This window comes from Glandiceps talaboti, chromosome 9 (assembly GCF_964340395.1).
Source record: "Glandiceps talaboti chromosome 9, keGlaTala1.1, whole genome shotgun sequence".
NCBI lineage: Eukaryota > Metazoa > Hemichordata > Enteropneusta > Spengelidae > Glandiceps > Glandiceps talaboti.
In genome coordinates this window covers 22,889,299-22,909,957 of record NC_135557.1, presented here as the reverse complement: position 1 = coordinate 22,909,957, position 20,659 = coordinate 22,889,299, and the positions used below count along the sequence as shown (strand labels likewise).

Sequence of the window (20,659 nt, the reverse complement as noted above, 5' to 3'; positions counted from 1 at the left end):
CAGAGTTTCTTTTAAAAAGATATACTCCCCTATTTCCCTGTTCACTCTTCTCTCTCGTCTATGCCAATTTTCCCACATGTTTGGAAATCTTTTGCTTTTCAACCCCTACCCCTCATATTATGGTAACCAATCTCTTTTACATCCATCTATCCACGTACTCGTGATGGAATTATTGGCCAATATGAACAGAATAATTTGCACTTCAATGTCATTATGTAAAAGGCCCCAAGCTGAGTTTATATGTCTTTGAGATGTAATTTTATTTGCATAATTAAACGGTACTCACAGTAACCATCATTTGCAATTAACTGAACCCAACCCTGGTATTAGATATAACTTATGCATGATCCAATGCCTAATTTATCATACGTATAAAAATGTACAGGACGTCCCTACTATGCAAACAACCGTTTTAACAATGCCAGAACACACAATGTAATAATAGTATACATGTCATGCAATGACATTTAACATTATACTAGAATAGTTTCATTTGAGCAGTAAGCCTTATAGGTTTACTCAACCTGTGTGACTTTAAATTTCACTATACGAAAAGTCATATTTGACCATGTCTTTCCACCGGTGTAAATCTTTAGCAGAGGATGTGTAAATGTGGTGAGTATGCTGAGACGAAGTGACACCTTTCACTTAATTTATCCCCCGTGATCTCCGGACTGGGAACTGTAAACAGTCAAAAGTGTCACTTTGTCTCGTACTACCCATTGACAGAGATGGTAGTATAGGTGGGTCACAGGAAGGGTAAAGGTTGAGTAAAAGTATGTAAATTTGACTCTTCATATGGTGTTTATGATAATTTTCCAACAGGGGGTGAGTACAAAAACGGTCTGAACCATGTACAGTCATTATCCTTATATTTCAAAATCTATAATTAGTGAACACTTTATCAAAGATTTACATATTTTTACTCAGAATATCGCATGTATTCCATCCTTATACTAAATTAGGGTTTAAATAAAGTTTTCCGATATTCATTCATTCAATGTATTGCCAATTTGAAATTCAATATGTTCATGTCAATAATGACCACATAAAACAAAAAAGGGAGAAACAAAATGGCAATTTGGAGTCCAAAAAAATAGCTTTCCGCTAATCGAGTTTGGTTCTACCGCTATGGATATGATAAGTTAACGATATGCGGAGACATTGACATCAATGTGATCAGTATCAAACTATTTTGACACAAATATTGTAACTTGTGACGTAATATGATCCCTGAGTGTCAATTTAAGTCAATTTGATGTACTGAAAATTACACAGAAATTTTAATGAAGTGTATTCACATTGTTATTAATAATGCATTTTATTAAGTGTTAATTCTGTTAATTCTGTATCTCGTTCGCTTATAACATGAACTTAATAGTTTTTAGCATGCATATCAATCACTGTGTGCCTCATTAAACGAATAGCGCATGATATCAAGCGATGAATGTTTACAATGAGTTCCATCCTTCAAATTTACCTGACTTCGATTATCATACGCCAAAATTTATTACCCAAGTTAAGCGGTCTTATAAAATATAGGAAACATAAGCTGTGGAGTCTACTCCTGTGAGTTCACATATAAATAACTCTCGCTGCTTTCGTGTGTCACAATCACTAACGTACGTACAGTAATCAATGTCATTTTACACCACGTAATATCAGCACATCGTCGACAAGACTACAATATCACAGCCATCTGTGTCTACAATGGCAGCTCGTCATCCACCGGCCAAATATCAAATACCAGAAGGGTTTGAAACTCTATTGGAAGGACTGGCGAAAGAAGTATTGCGAAGTCAGCCAGAAAACATCTACTCCTTCGCTGCAGACTATTTCGATACTTTACTAAGTGCTAGAGGTAAGCGGTACATTATCAAGTAAAATACGGTTTCTATGGAGGACTTTTACAATTGCAGTTGTACATTGTTAACCTACTTAGCAATATAAACCACTTTCTCATCGCAATTTTACAGACATAATTTCTATTTCCCATGACATATTGGTATAATTCTGCATATCGGTAGAAGAATATACAATTTATTTATCCATTTCATTCTAAATCTACTAAAATTAAAAAAGAAGAAGATAATTTTAGCTTAATAGATTCGTTCAACTGTTTCTTTTTAAATATATATTGATTATGTATTTATCGTGATCGTGTAATTGTGTTCGGTTGGACCTTCTAACTTAATTATGAGTTTAATATTCAATATAATAATTCTACATGCAAATTACATATATTATTAGATCTGTATTGAGTCGAGCAGAGTCAGTTCACGCTAATGTTATAGTTATAAAATGCCTAAGTAATTTACATTGTAATGGAATACATTGCTAAACGATTACACTAATACTACATCGATGTATCTTCATTAATACATTATCTGATCCTGATTTGTTTACGTTTCGTAAACAGAGACACAATGAAGGGGAAATACAAATCATATGTTATAATAGCGACTTGTGAGTGCATTGACACTGTATATGGAAATTTCAACGGGTTTGCAATAACCTATACTACGAAGCAATTCCACCTGACCTTGAAATTGTGTGTAATATACTGGAGTTACACGCCCTAGCATGTGAGACGTACTTATTACTTGCGATGGTTTTTCTTCGCTAAGACCTTGTCTCCCAGCGGCACAATAACATGTCTTATAAATGAGAGGCGACAGAAGACGTGATATTTTCATCATAACATGTGTTTTATGTTATTGAAACGGAATATAATGCCATCACAAACGATAAATCACATTACATTCATCAGTGGTAATGGTTGCTAGGTTACGAGTAACAATAAACACTGACACGACATGTTGCATTAAGAACAGGTTGACCTGATCAGAACACCCACAATCTCCGAACACGCACTGCTGTATTGGTTAGACTTTACATGCAATAACGTCAAACACCTACATGCTCCAAATTACCCGTGTTTCTTTGATAAATAACACTCTGAGAGACGGGGGACAATTACCGCGAAATCTGAGGCTTCCTTGTGGCATTCGATTAAACTCTTCCTGTATAAATCAATAACATCAATTTGGTATCCTGGCAACTGCCTCTGACGTTCGAAATTGAATGTAGAGAGGAACCTTATCTGTATTGACCCCAATGATATTTGGGTAGGGACTGAATCCATTCTGATGCGGGAGAGATGACAGTGATATATAGTTACAGAATGATTAACGACATATTATTCTACATCTATACGGAACAACGTGACTTAAATGTCAAGTTATTCACTTTGAGATAACGTAACTGTTAACGAACAACATGATATCGTAGTTAATAAAGAAAGGTAAATCTACAACAACCACAGATATGAAATGTAGATCTGCCAATGGCATTGGCGGGATGTTAATCCTACTGGTAAGAGTTGCTATGGAGGTTGTCGCTGTATAAAATCCACTCTATAGCGCTTGCATTAAAGTAACTATGTTTTTAGTTAGCATATATATATATATATATATATATATATATATATATATATATATATATATATCTGTGTGTGTGTGTTTGTGTGTATGTATGTATGTATGTATGTGTGTATGTATGTATGCATGCGTGTGTATGTATGTATGTATGTATGTATGTATGTATGTATGTATGTGCGCGCGAGTGTGTCTGTGTCTGTGTCTGTGTCTGTGTGTGTACAGTTTGTCATCTATGGCTGAAGATATGATGATTCAGAAGTAAATCATGTTACGATTGGGTATTGATTATATGATTAAATTACGTGCCATTGATTTTATTGTAAAACGTAAAACACAACTATCAGTGGTGACCTTACAGAAATACTTTGCAAGCCTAGAACAAATGAACAATTATTGGTAAATGTCGACCTATTTGCTGTTGCCATGGTAACATGTATTGTTCGCTCTTATATCAATGTATCTGTATTAACAGTTTATCAAGAAAAACATCAGTTAAGTAAGCTCGGTCTTTGAAAAATTAATCGACCTATCTTTAGACATTACTGACGCGTCAACAAATAACACATATGTATGTATACAATATATTTTTTTCGTGTTCTATATATTCTACTAATATCTACATAGTATTCTGATCGTGTGTAAGTTAATATGCCTAGCAATATTCTGGCCTTTGGCTCATTTTTGATCTGACATATGTTTAAGACTAGTCGTAGTGAATACAACGCAGAGACCTTTGACCCAAAGGCAGCAACATGCATCATATGTGTTGACGTATTAGTAATGTCAAAGGTCACGATTTGATTATATTTTATATTGTATCAGTATGTGAGATTTTGATTCAGATCTAGATATTTACATTATTATCGTCTGACTGATGTGGTTGGCACACATTGTACGGATCATAATACGCGTGAATCAAATGTTAATGATAATCACTGTTAGTATAACTGTATATTTAAGTATAGCAAATCATATGATGTCAGATATTGAAAACATCTGTGCTCCTTGCTTTAGTAATGGACTATGTACTTTACTGCTAGCATCATCGCAATTACTCGCTGTACACAGAAAGCTCTTCTGTGTTGGTGCCTGTGTAACATTGCATGTTGTATTGAATACTAATACTGTGCATGTCATGACATTTAACATTTGGATATTCTTCATATTTTGGTTTTTATCGTGACAGACGTAGATAGTACTACAATGTAATATGTATATGACAGCCATCCATCACTCAACATCTATGTAGTTGTATTTGTGGAAATGTAAGAGTAATGAATGTTGAAGTCTATCTCAATACAGTAATCTGTTCTCTATACACTATTGTCTATGTGCAGACAAGCAATTGATTGAATGCAGATATGAACGTCTAACTTGTCATATACATGGTTAGTGAATGTATTCTTTACAGAATAAAGACAGATAGCGTATTATGGCGTACATCAGAACCAGATATACATCAGACTATATATTGAATATAGAGAGTGTTTAGTCAAAACGTCTGTGATTTTGGACTGCATTATCTGTAACTTCAGCTACCTTAGGCTAGACATGTATATACACAGTATACAGCCCCAGTTCATCTTTACAATTGTAACAACCTTTAGCATGATACACAAAATATTATATTTTAGTAATACATGCCTTGTGAATGTTGTTTGTTCTGTATAAATATTGATTCTAATGTACATACATTCAAAGTTGTGTCGATTTATACGAACTATAAGGTCGACCGTCGATATAGGTATCGTCACCTCTCGAGACAGACAGTGTATTTTATATGGTTAGTTTTTATCATAGAAAAAGGTGTTGCAAAAACACTAGCACTGTTTCATTGCTGTTTGGTGTAATATTGACAAGTCCATAGTTGTTATAAAACTATGCTTTGATATATATTGGAACTATTTTCGTAACTTAGCTAGAGAAACCTTTTCCACTGTAACAACGGAAACTCAAAGGCGTGTTTTCTATCGTTACGGCAAAAGGTCTGACTCTGTGGTGCGACAATGGTTGACACAAGAATCATAGTTATCCATTGGTTGGTACTACAAAACCAGAGTTAACGATTGGGTGGTACTACAAAACCAGAATTAACGATTGGGTGGTACTACAAAACAAGAGCTAACCATTGGGTGGTACTACCAAACCAGAGTTAACCATTGGGTGGTACTACACTACCAGAGTTAACCATTGGGTTACTACAAAAACAGAGTTAACCATTGGGTGGTACTAAAAACCAGAGTTAACCATTGGGTGGTACTAAAAACCAGAGTTAACCATTGGGTGGTACTACAAAACCAGAATTAACCATTGGGTGGTACTAAAAAACCAGAGTTAACCATTGGGTTACTACAAAACCAGAATTAACGATTGGGTGGTACTACAAAACCAGAGTTAACCATTGGGTAGTACTAAAAAACCAGAGTTAACCATTGGGTTACTACAAAACCAGAGTTAACCACTGGGTGGTACTAAAAAAACAGAGTTAACCATTGGGTTACTACAAAACCAGAGTTAACCATTGGGTGGTACTAAAAAACCAGAGTTAACCATTGGGTGGTACTAAAAACCCTGAGTTAACCATTGGGTGGTACTACAAAACCAGAGTTAACCATTGGGTGGTACTACAAACCAGAGTTAACCATTGGGTGGTACTAAAAAACCAGAGTTAACCATTTGGTGGTACTAAAAACCCAGAGTTAACCATTGGGTGGTACTAAAAAACCAGAGTTAACCATTGGGTGGTACTACAAACCAGAGTTAACCATTGGGTGGTACTACACTACCAGAGCTAACCATTGGGTGGTACTACAAACCCAGAGTTAACCATTGGGTGGTACTAAAAAACCAGAGTTAACCATTGGGTGGTACTAAAAACCCAGAGTTAACCATTGGGTGGTACTAAAAACCCAGAGTTAACCATTGGGTGGTACTAAAAAACCAGAGTTAACCATTGGGTGGTACTAAAAAACCAGAGTTAACCATTGGGTGGTACTAAAACCCCAGAGTTAACCATTGGGTGGTACTAAAAAACCAGAGTTAACCATTGGGTGGTACTACACTACCAGAGCTAACCATTGGGTGGTACTACACTACCAGAGCTAACCATTGGGTGGTACTACAAACCCAGAGTTAACCATTGGGTGGTACTAAAAAACCAGAGTTAACCATTGGGTGGTACTAAAAAACCAGAGTTAACCATTGGGTGGTACTAAAAACCCAGAGTTAACCATTGGGTGGTACTAAAAAACCAGAGTTAACCATTGGGTGGTACTACACTACCAGAGCTAACCATTGGGTGGTACTACACTACCAGAGCTAACCATTGGGTGGTACTACACTACCAGAGCTAACCATTGGGTGGTACTACACTACCAGAGCTAACCATTGGGTGGTACTACACTACCAGAGCTAACCATTGGGTGGTACTACACTACCAGAGCTAACCATTGGGTGGTACTACACTACCAGAGCTAACCATTGGGTGGTACTACACTACCAGAGCTAACCATTGGGTGGTACTACACTACCAGAGCTAACCATTGGGTGGTACGGGGTAACAATTAGGCAGCACAATATTGTTTTGTAACAAATTACATAAAACAAAATGCAGTCACTGATAGTACGAAAGCATAGAGAGTCAACTAAGAAAGATTCAAACACAAAATTGTTATTTGTGTTCACAGTGGATAAAATGTAACATTTCATGAAATTATTTTGTTTGTGTAACTCGTAACAAGAAACATTGTGTGAGATGTAAAAGAAAATTGTGCCGCCTAATTGAATCTTCATAGTCTTTCTGGCTTGATAGTAACATCCGGTAATTTCTTCGTCCAAGTGATGACGTCACGTTGTACTACAGTGAATTCGAAGTATATACTGCCAATCATTTTCTATCACCATTATCAGATCAGAGAGTCCTTCTGCATAGTGTGACATTCTCTTCTAGAAAAGCCAGTGGTGCATGAAAAAGCTATACATTAATGTTCGATGGCACTTCATATATAAGATTTTACGTGATAGGAGCTCATTTTCTGTATTTGTAGGAGGTAAAAGAGAGATACTGAGTTTTGATGGTGAATATCAGGAATATACAAGGTTCATCGTTGGAAAGGAGTGGATATGCACTATGGTTCTTAATGGGAAGGAAGTCTAAACAAAGACTGGTACACAAGTAATGATACCCCGTTTTTTGCAATTCACGCCTACATAGTTCAATGTACTTTACGGACAAAACAAGTTCATTTACGTGTCTTACAAACAGTAATGGTGGTCTCCAGATCCAGGTCACGGTACATTCATTTTTGATAAATTAATTTCTCGGAGACATATATGTAGAAAATGTTACTTTTAACACGTTGGGAATACAGTCGTCGATTATGAAGTAAGCGATGGTTTTACCATGATTGTCATTTTGCAATTTTGCAGTTATAAAAAAGAGAGCATTGATCACGAGTTTCGAAGATACTCTTCGACTGTATCCTCTAGACGTAATCACGTCATCACAAAAGACATCGATATCATCATCATGAATATGATAAACGGTTTTAACATTTGTGACATTATTCGCAATTTGATTTCTAATTTCCTTAACTTCTGCTTATTTTTTCTCTCGAATTATGAAAACTCTTGACTTTCTGGTTTGGTTTTTTAAATATAACCACACAAGGTATTGTATATAAATTTTATTTGTTAAGGCAAAAATGGGAAGATCTTGTCAGCAGAACGAGGAAAAACGTTTCTGGATAACGAGCCAAAATGAACTAACGACATGACATGACAACTTCAATTAACTGTTTTATTACTCAAAGTCTTCATTGACCATTCTTTTCAATACTTAACTATTGAAAGATTTATTTCATAACGAGGTCAAATTGGTTTCAAATGAAAATGTCACATTAAGTCAATGAAGAAAGGATATTGGAATGAAAGTATCCTGATTTTAATGATTTTAATCAGTCTTTGTAATTGCATTTTAGTTTCTAAAATAAATCTGATTCAAATATAAAGTGACGATTAAAAAAGAGTCAGTTAAATGCAAGTTGTTGTACATCGCATATTATCAGAATAACTTTATCACATTTGTGAGCCAGAGGGACAGCGAGGCAGATATCGACAAAGAAACAGACAGACAGAGACAGGCAGGCAGGCAAGCAGAGAGAGAGAGAGAGAGAGAGAGAGAGAGAGAGAGAGAGAGAGAGAGAGAGAGAGAGAGAGAGAGAGAGAGAGAGAGAGAGAGAGAGAGAGAGAGAGAGAGAGAGAGAGAGAGAGAGAGAGAGAGAGAGAGAGAGGAGGGAGGTAGAGAGAGATAGAGAGGGAGGAAGGGAGGGGGAGGGAGGGAGGGAGGGAGAGAGAGAGAGAGAGGGAGAGAGAGAGAGAGAGCGTTATTCGTTTGTAATCCAAGATGTTTGTAGTTCCAAGGTCTTACAATCATATTTAACAACATCATATAACAGACAGACAGACACAGTGTCAAATTGGTTTCAAATGAAAATGTCACATTAAGTCAATGAAGAAAGGATATTGGAATGAAAGTATCCTGATTTTAATGATTTTAATCAGTCTTTGTAATTGCATTTTAGTTTCTAAAATAAATCTGATTCAAATATAAAGTGACGATTAAAAAAGAGTCAGTTAAATGCAAGTTGTTGTACATCGGAATTTAACTCATAATAATTGTGCTGCTGTTTATCATCTGCATATTATCAGAATAACTTTATCACATTTGTGAGCCAGAGGGACAGCGAGGCAGATATCGACAAAGAAACAGACAGACAGAGACAGGCAGGCAGGCAAGCAGAGAGAGAGAGAGAGAGAGAGAGAGAGAGAGAGAGAGAGAGAGAGAGAGAGAGAGAGAGAGAGAGAGAGAGAGAGAGAGAGAGAGAGAGAGAGAGAGAGAGAGAGAGAGAGAGAGAGAGAGAGAGAGGAGGGAGGTAGAGAGAGATAGAGAGGGAGGAAGGGAGGGGGAGGGAGGGAGGGAGGGAGAGAGAGAGAGAGAGGGAGAGAGAGAGAGCGTTATTCGTTTGTAATCCAAGATGTTTGTAGTTCCAAGGTCTTACAATCATATTTAACAACATCATATAACAGACAGACAGACACAGTGTTCAATTATTCTACAAATATTTCCACTATCACATATTTTCTAATATCATGATGACAAATTAACCCCAAAACAAATCATTCCACTACAGACGTTAATCCTTGATAATCCGTTTCATTAGTGTTACCAGTTTCATATGGCTACTGGACTCATTTTGAAAACATAATACATAAAAATTATGGTACGTTAGCAAGTATCGTCACATCATTTATATTAACCACATATCGCCACTTACACATTTTGCCGTTATTCACAATATTGTTGACTAATACATGTAGGACAACTCTCATTGATCATATTCAGCATTCTTTAACGCTTTTCCAAATTTATCTCTTTATTTCTCAAAGGTTGAAGCTACTCCATATAAAATCTTGTAAACCCCTGAAATATACGAATGTAAATTTGTATATAACCATGGCAACAGTTAACACTTAAAAAGACAAGCATATCCCACGCCCGTCGCATATTGTTTTGACATATATGCATAAATTAATTTAATGGTATGCAATGCATGAGTGGGTGAGAGTTTAGTCACGTCTTGTAGCGTTAAGTGCAGAATGAAACGTGTTATGAGGGCTGGAGTGTGCATATGTATGTATGTATGTATGTATGTATGTATGTATGTATGTATGTGTGTGTGTGTGTATGTATGTATGTATGTATGTATGTATGTATGTATATGTATGTATGTATGTATGTATGTATGTATGTATGTATGTATGTATGTATGTATGTATGTATGTATGTATGTATGTATGTATGTGTGTGTGTTGTATTCTCAAGCTGCCGATGTGTACTTTTAATTCCTACTAGAAGAATTCACACTGCATACATCTCACCATATGCAACATATTACTTTTAAATGAGTATATATTCTTTATTGAGATTAAATATTTAACGAGACAAGGAAGGCACAATTAACAATCCAGAAACCATGGTAACCAAACAAAATATTGATAATTGCAGTCAGATTGAGTAATGAAATGTTAGCGTATGTCATCAAGTGGAAACGACTTTTTAAAGAACAGAAAGTCCCGATGGAAATTACTTGACCGTGTATGTCCCCTGAAGTACAACTAAAGATGTTTACACGACTGGGATTTGGTCAGCTTTCACTGTGTATTTAATATTGTTCTTCCATATAATATGTGATGTATCATGTGTACTGATTCGTTTTAGAAAGGTAATTGTAATACGAACAGAGGTACTTGTCATTTTTCATCACCACCACAAATATCAAGAGAATTTGACATGTCATTTCAGCTGACACTGATGATCTATTCAACGACTACATACATCATTATGTGTGGTAACAGTAACTAGTAATTCAGTTTAATTCTCTGTCTTATTGCAGTAAATGTAATGTAAATATGTATACTAACTTTAAATATACCACCCTACTGTAGCATATGATTGTACAAACATATGCAATCAATTAATCAATCAATCAATCAATCAATCAAGCAAGCAAGCAAGCAAGCAAAGAAATTACAAATCAATCAAAAGTCGGACAGACAGATACACAGACATATGTACGTACGTACGTACACATCTATGTACCCATCCATCCATCCATCAAATCCCACAAGCCCGCCCACCCACCAAACCACCCATCCACTACCCATACATACATACATACATACATACATACATACATATACATACATACATGCATACATACATACATACATACATACATACACACATACATGCATACATACATACATACATACATACATACATACATAGACACATACATACATACATACATACATACATACACACACATACATACATACATACACACATACATACACACATACATACATACATACATACATACATACATACATACACACACACACACATACATACATACATACATACATACATACATACACACATACATACACACATACATACACACATACATACATACATACATACATACATACATACATACATACAACAGCCCGAAAACAATTTTCCAATTTCCGAAAACCTGGTATTTCACACAATTGTAGTAGGAAAAAGTGCAAAAAATGCAAAAAATCTAATATTTTTTAATAATTGTTGAAGTAAAATCCAGTTGATCAACTTTTGAATATTCCTTCAGTGTTTGTACCTTGAAAATGTTAAGTACATCATATTTTAACTGCAAATATCAATTCATTTAACTACATGAAAAAATGTCAGCTTGATCATACACATACTAAATTAATATATTTTTAATTCTGAACAGAGATTTTTAACCTTGGCATAAAAAGAGTGAAATATTGCCAGTGAAATTATAAAAATTCATATAATTGCTGTAAGATTATCACAGTTTAAAACAAAATCTCTCAGGTCAGTTGTTGTAATCTAAAATTCCTAAGTTAGAATTTCAATTTCACTACCCTGTCACACAAATCAGGCATTTTTTGAGGAAATAACAAAAAAGTCATTGTCCCCTCCACCAATCTTCAATTCTACCGGACAATATAAAATGTTTCATAGACTGGTGTGTCGGTCAGCTATCAGTTGGTCAGTTGCAGGACTTGTCCTGAAGCTGAAAGGGGTGTGTCAGATGCAGGAATTGTCCTGAAGCTGAAAGGGGTGTGTCAGCTGCAGGAATTGTCCTGAGGCTGAAAGGGGTGTGTCAGTTGCAGGACTTGTCCTGAAGCTGAAAGGGGTGTGTCAGATGCAGGAATTGTCCTGAAGCTGAAAGGGGTGTGTCAGTTGCAGGAATTGTCCTGCAGCTGAAAGGGGTGTGTCAGCTGCAAGAATTGTCCTGAAGCTGAAAGGGATGTGTCAGATGCAGGATTTGTCCTGAAGCTGAAAGTGGTGTGTCAGTTGCAGGATTGAATTGCCTAACAGTTTCTGAAATTGTTGCATAGTTGAACTGCTTATAAATGCTCTGCATGACACAAGGATCCAGTCAATAAACCACACTCTAGAATTGGTTCAGGATCGTGGATTTTATAAAGTAACCTATTATTTATTTGTTTTCTTTTTATTTAGTTGAGTGTTGGGGGGGGGGGTGTCATATACAGGTGTTCTTGGCTTATACCATAGACAACACTGGTGCCTTTGTAGTGCTACCAATCCATCTTCATTACCTGAAAAAAGGAAAGAATATATCAAATTAATGTCCTGTTTGACATATACACTGCAAGAAATATTATATCAATGTGTATGTGACAGATATTATTTCAACAAATTAAACATTGTTAAATTTGTTGACGAGAAATTCTTTACACAATACATGTAGTCTTCCAAAGATATTCACAATTGTTTTACCCCAATGAGTCATTCCTACTCAACAAGGCAAGTACAAGCAATGATTTATGTACTCCAAAAGCCACACACAAGTAGGGTCTGTTTCACATAAAGAATGCACCACAAAAATATGGAATAGACTACCATTGAATATCAGGAACATCCACGGCCCCGCCAGTCAGAGTTCAAATGAGAGTTTAAAAAAAATATCTATATTCGATTAATACAAATTGGGCATAACTTTATGCTATGTCATAGTGTGTTACTTTTGATGATCCAAGATTTAGTATGTCACATTTGACATATGGCAGTTATGCCGAGATAGTATTTATTGTCAATGTCAAATGTACTGTATTTATATGACTAGTTTAGTTGCAAAACAAATATTTTCATTCCCCTTTCCCCTTAGTTATTGATATACATATTCATCTTGACTAGTAAATGTGTTTTGTTATGTTATGTACATGATATATATTTTTGGAATAAATAATTATTAATTTAGGAGTCCAGATTTTGACTAATTGAAATTTGAGAAATAAATTCTAAAATATTTCACAAGGCTATCTCAACTTTTGATTAAAAATAATGTGTGGGATTTTTGTCTTTCAACAGTGAATTTGGGTCTTCATATGATAATATAAGATACATGTACTACTACAGTACTTAGTGCAGTTGGGAAAATGATGCTAAAATATAGGTACAATGTATCTTGACAATTCCTGCAACTGACACACCCCTTTCAGCTTCAGGACAAGTCCTGCAACTAACACAGGTTCAATTTTACTGATTATGAGGGAAATTTGCTAAAATTAATAAATATCTTAATTCAGATGTAATTTTAACACATTTTGTGTGTTGATTTCATTCTTTCACTGGAATCTTTGCAGTATATGAAAGGGTTTGACTACAGTAAACAAAATCTTGAAAATTGTCATGGAAAAATGTCAAAATTGATACCGTACACTCATTTATGAATCTTTCTTATGAAAATAATCTAAAAATGTGTACTTTTCGGAAAGTGGAAAATAGTTTTCGGGCTGTTATACATACATACATACATACATACATACATACATACATACATGCATACATACATACATACATACATACATACATACATACATACATATACATACACATCGGTGGTTGGGCGGACACGGTGGACAGACAGATGTATATGTGGATACGTCCGACAGGGAACAGGACGGTTTTGTAGGCAGCCAGAATAATGTTATGGTGATACATGCTATCCAGGATTTGGATATCGTACGATAATCATGGTAAGAATTTTCTGGGTACGACTCCTTAGATTATTATTATCTCCTAAAAGTATGTCGTCATGGTAACGATCTGTCAATGCTATTTACTTGAAAGGATAGTGAATGATGAAAACGCACGTATATTTGCCTTGAGGTAAATACGAATGAACCTCGCTTGCGATTACTTTGATCATGAAGATGAGTTGACATTTAGGGTAATGTAATATGAGCTGAAACACGAGTACAACAACGATTCATATTCCGATAAAAGCTACAAAAACAGACCTTTTACTACGCATACTGAATTGGAGTAGAAATTGATAAGGAATATTCCACAATTAAAAATATATTTACTGCACTTTAAAAGCCATTTAAGTTCTAGTCAAAATCTGTAACTTAGGACTGTTATGCCATTTCGTGTCATGTCCAAAGGAAATCGGAGATAAATCTCAATTTTGCTTAATAGACAAGAGAGTTTTAAAACCTCGGGCTAATGCATTGGAAAATGAATGTGTGTCCGTTGTAACGTATAAAATCAACTAACTCAACATCCTCAACTTTAGGGTATTAAGGGTAATGTCGTATACGTTGTCTCAAATTGTTAAAATGTCTGCAATATCATCCACTTTTCGATTCAAAGTAAGAAGTTCTATATTCACGATGTTATGGGCCTGTAATTGTGTTTCCATAGACATATTTAATGGGCCAACTAATTCAGCAGTACATTAAACGAAATGATCTAAAAACTAAGTTGAATGCACAATGTTTAACAGACTTGAAGAACAAACGGAAGTGTGTCGCCATTATCGGGTCTTACACGACACAATAGTCACGCTGTGACTAGACACGCCATCAAGTCTGTACCAGGTTAATGGACGTTTCATCAGACTGTTATTATACCTAACAAAATGTCGTCTGAATACAGGTGTACACATTACAGAAAGACGATACATACTAGATTGTCGTGACATTACGCGATAAGAAATTCATCTCACGATCTCCGTACTCGTGTAATTACATAAATACAATTCACTCGTCCCGTGGGCTGTCATTAAAGTAAAGGTATTAGGAGCTGCAATTAAGATGTATTGAGTTTTTTGATAACATGACGCAAATTACTACAGAAGGTACGACCTACACTAATACATACGACGGTTAAGAATAAGTTAAGGAACAAGGCACTTTAACAAATACACGATTTGACCATGTTGAAGTAAATTGCGAGTTATCTAGGACTACTAATAGAAAACTTCGAATATTATGTTTTGTTTTGATCAAAGCACAGGCAAACCTATTGAAAAAAAGGAATAGATATGAAATGATTGTTACGATATATGCACTTATATGTTTTTGAGAGAGAGAGAGAGAGAGAGAGAGAGGGAGAGAGAGAGAGAGAGAGAGAGAGAGAGAGAGAGAGAGAGAGAGAGAGAGAGAGAGACAGACAGACAGACAGACAGACAGACAGACAGACAGACAGACAGACACACACACACACACACACACACAGACGGGCAGGTAGACAGCGATAGAGAACATGAGATTGAGATTAAGATACAAACGGGACTGATCCACACATACAGAGACAGTGAGACAGGGACATACAGAGGCATAGACAGAGACAAAGTGAGAGAGACAGACGGGCATAGAAGGGGTCTATATATCCGCGCTCGTGCAAACATCAATCACATTACATATATGATATATGAAGGTGTTGTTATTGAATCTGCAAACGATGAAAAACGTTAATCTGAAAGCAGTTGGTCACATAAACTTACTTTGTAAACTGCATTAAATAAGTTAGGACGACATGATCTGATTCGATATACAACCCACGACAATATACCAGTGTGCTTGCTTGAATGAAGGGGCCAAGAACAATCGTCTTCCCTCTACTGTCTATGCTCTGATGTAGGTTCAGACAATGCTTTTATCAGTTTGTTATGTCTGTGGAAGCATCCCCTCTACTGTCTATGGTGGAAAGCATAATGTATCAGTAACAGTCGGTCTCTATTGTTATAATGCGGAGCGTTCTGCCAGTAAACAGAGCTGTGGGATCCGAGGCTACTGTGGTATCTATATTTGTTAAGCTATAGACACTAATTACGTTGTACGTCTCATTCCTGTTTACCACAAGCAAGCAAACGCATCGGTGTTTTTTTCGAAGATTGTAGTGCACATATACGAGATTCCATTCCACATCCACTGTCTTCCTCTTGATGTGAATTAAATAATAATGTGTGGTCTTCAATCTTCAAATCGTCAAGATAGTGTCGACTCCGAAACAGAAATTTGGATACAGCTGCCAATACTAGTATATTTATTTGTTTATTTACTTATTTTAAGAAAACTTAACACGATATAAATCCCCACTATTAGCTATTTTACGATTTTACAGAAAGGCATGCATAACATTAACATTTCACATCGGAAGATGGGGAAATGCAATGATGATGATGATGATCGTTCGATTATGGTAGTGGTGGTAGTGGAGACGATGGTGGTAGTTGTATTGGTAGTTTTGTTGTTGTTGATGGTGGTGGTGATGATGATGATGATGATGATGATGATGATGATGATGATGATGATGATGATGATGACGACGCGTACGACGACGACGACGACGACGACGATGATGATGATGATGATGATGATATGGAGAAGGATGACGACAACGACAATTTCAACAACGGCGAATTAAAATAATTGCGATGACAACGATGATGACTTCATGGATGACTACTTAGATGAATTAAGTAACACTTTCCCATTTATTGATACAGCCTTCATAATATTCTTACTAGTACAACATACTAAATTGGGTCATAAAATAAAACCACTTAACTACGCGTGATATTTATTAGAACGTGTATAATAAAATGACGTCATTAGATATCATCTTTGTCAACATGAAACCCGGGGAGTATGCAGCTGTTCGTGATAATTGCGAGATTCAACTTTTACCAAATGTCACTTTCATCCTGAAGGCATACCTGCAATTTCGAAACACAGAAAGTGTTGCCGATGGCATTTTGCTTTTATTAAAGTTGTTAGATATCGTTACATAGGCTACAGGAGTCACGCATCTATAATTACATTAGCGATAGCAAGTCTGCAGTTGTAAGTCAGTATATAATATATGTACATGTATGTGGCAAACACCGTTGGTATAGTTTAACCATTCACTAGCCATGCATAGATTTTCAATGACAATCTGGAGTTATCATTCTACATATAATTGTAACTTACACTTCTTGTTGCACCTTTTCGTGTGTTTTTTTGTGTGTTTGTTTCATAGTTGTTGTGCTTGCTGATCATTATGTTTGTTTGTTTGTTTCTTTGTTTAGCTTTACTCCAAACAGAGTTAGCTTTGCACATAGGTGGAAAATATTATCACATAAAGCAAGAGTATAACAATATCAAATGATACATTATACACGTGATATCACTTACGAAGCCCATAGTTTTGATAATTTGCAATTATCAAGGTTACTCCAGGATCGGGCCCGGAATGATAATTTATCAGTTGTAAGGGTAAAACACATAGCACTAATTACTGACTTGTCTTGCTAACATTAATATTGATAACAGCAGATTAATGAAACTAGTGTAATTCTGGAATGTATCATCAGAGGCATCGCGCTTTGAGTCGAGGTGGAATATTGGACGTTGTTCAGAATCCAATCTGTATTCTGGGTATTACTTTCAATATAGATGATTGTACACGATATAACATACACAACCAATACGATTTGATATCCCGGTAAAGGTCAATAGGAAATAAATACATTTACTTAACCATGTTTGACCTATACTGTTGCCATAGGAACTACCTCGTTATCAATACTGTGCCGTAGAATTCCATCAATGCTATCTGAAGATTTAACATCATTCCAAATGATAACAATGCATGTAGTCAATGATAAAAGTTGTGACAGTAACGGTATCAACTTCAATCTTTACAGCTCAGCTGCAGGGGTGCTTGGTATGTTTTATGGAAATGACAGTTCTCCATTCATGATAACCCTGACTCCGTTATTTTTTGTGGATAATATTGCCACATAAGTATTTCAAATGGATAACCAGGGAAGCTCGTCCTATTTTAAGTTCCAATATCATCGAAGCAAGTTAGATAGGACGGTAGGGTCTGATAAAACATTCCATAAAAATATACCAATGCATGATGTATGGAATAATTTGCTTAATTGATTAAATTCATATCCTCGCAATACGCATTTGATAGAACGATGCATGGATGAGGGTGTCATGAAACATTCCACATGCCAAGCCATGATGTATAGTTTGCGTAATTTGCTAATAGTTTACACTGAACCTGAGTGAAATTTTTTTATATTTCTTCTTTGAATCTTCTGTACAACTCCTTAATTTTAGGGGAGGGTGGATTTGTTCCTGTGACAGAAAAAAATAATATTTTACTTTACTTTGCTTTACCAAAGGCAATGACATTGAAGTAATTACACTGTTTGTCAATTCGCTAGTGTGTTTCACATAATGAATTCAAATATGGCATACTTTTCTTCATTAAAATATACAGGGTAATTACTATCTGATTCTGTTTGTCTTCAGAGTCAACAAAGAATAATCAGCTCGCGACTTTGGTGTCCTCATATGATGGAAAGGTCAAAGATCAGAAATCAGGTAATAACGGTACCAGTGTCCAATCAACATCTCTTAGCAGTTATGAAAGCGAGGCTACATATCACAGCGAGGTAATTATATACAAGATTTTAAATGGTATATAAGGTAGTATTATCTAAGAAAAAAAAATTCAAATCTGTGCCCGAGACTCAGATAGTCTCTTTCTAATCTTGTGAATTTAAAATTGTGATTTTATTTTCAATATTTCTAGGAAAGTACACTAAGTATTTATTTACATGGAGGAGTAGAAAAATAGTCTTTCCCACATCCATGGTATATAGAACGCTATACAAAAGACTAGTCTGGTTATCAATAAACTACAATAGACGGTTTCCCCTTATTTAGTTGGCTGTGTGATTTTTAGGATGTGTAGACAATATTTGTCAGTAAATACACTAATCTCTTGACAAATACTGAATAGCACGATGATTGCAGGTCTATGATTTTGGAAATACTCGGTCAAGTGCATTTTTATTAGGTGACAAGAGAATTTCGAAATCTTTCATTTGCTATTGACCAACCCTGGTGAATTCTGTTGACAAGATAAACTTAGAAACATAGGCACATTGTAGGTATTGTATTACATTTTGTAACAGAACGGGTTGAGTGTTGAAATGTTAGGGTACGTTTAAGCTTTGGAATACAATTAATGGTTGTATTTTAAACAGGATGAAAGTGACGAAACAGAGCGGTTTGCGTCATCGTTTGACGACGATAAACGACAGACAGTAAAAGTACAAAAGAAATCCAAGATGGCGGCCGCAGATGATATGGCAGAAAGTGGAGAAGACGAAGCTGCTGTTAAGATTCAAGCTAACTACAGAGGCTATAAAACAAGGAAGTGCATTAAGACCAAAGATAGACAAAGTAAAGCTGCAACTAAAATCCAGGCTGGATATCGTGGGCACAAAGTCAGAACTGATATCATGTTCAACAATAGAAAAGAAGAATCGGCGGCTGTGAAAATCCAAGCTAACTATCGTGGTTATAGAGACAGAAAGCACCACAACATAACAAGGTAGATTTTCAAGTATTGATGGGGACATGTCCCCGTTGTCGGTTTTTATTTACCTTTCTGGAGATGAGATATACATATTATTTTCGCATATGGAAAAGCAGAGATTGATAAATGAGTAGATTTATATGAAAAAGAACTTTGGGGATGTTGGATATATATATATATGGATATATATATGAATATATATATATATATATATATATATATATATATATATATATATATATATATATATATATATATACATATTGTATTCACGAATACAGTATTCTCTCCCTCCCTCCCTCCCCCCTCCCCCTCCTCCCCCTCTCTCTCTCTCTCTCTCTCTCTCTCTCTCTCTCTCTCTCTCTCTCTCTCTCTCCTCTCTCTCTCTCTCTCTCTCTCTCTCTCTCTCTCTCTCTCCATATTTCAGCACTGAATTGCTGCATTGGAGTACCTTTAGCACCCCTGCTGATATATTATAAGAGTGTACGGACAGCCTTCTGCATGAACGTTCGTCGCATCCGTACTAAGGATTCATGTATATTTCGAGATATGGTCAAAATCCTAATAATTAATTCCGAGCGCTTTTTAAAAAACAAATTAATGTGAAGCGCCTGAAAATTTAATAATATTACCATTGCTTGTTCTATTTCTTCCCTATTAGAGCGCCAGGTAAACGACGAGGTATACGGTCTACGAAATACTCTGTTGGAAGTATTAGCGTTTCCAGTGATGGCTCATTGGTTGAATACGGAGAATTGGAAAGTGTCGACTTTGGCATCAAATCCAGTGATCCACTGCTTACGAAAAGGGCGAATGATTCAAAGAAGACATCGTCAGAGAGTGGACATTCTGGGGATCAGCAATCAATCAGTGGCAGATCTGGGAGCGAATCGGCGTTGACCAGTGTGACAGACGTTGGTGACGAAATACTCTACAGGAATGA

General features: G+C 35.9%; 1 protein-coding gene across 1 annotated transcript; it reads left to right on the top strand.

Annotated features, from left to right (window-relative positions):
• Positions 1-1,710: 1,710 nt before the first annotated feature.
• LOC144439983 (uncharacterized) lies at positions 1,711-20,659 on the top strand. Its single transcript, XM_078129211.1, has 5 exons — positions 1,711-1,861; positions 18,642-18,784; positions 19,382-19,731; positions 20,378-20,621; positions 20,654-20,659. The coding sequence occupies exons 1-5, from the start codon at positions 1,711-1,713 to the stop codon at positions 20,657-20,659; spliced, it is 894 nt and encodes a 297-aa protein (XP_077985337.1).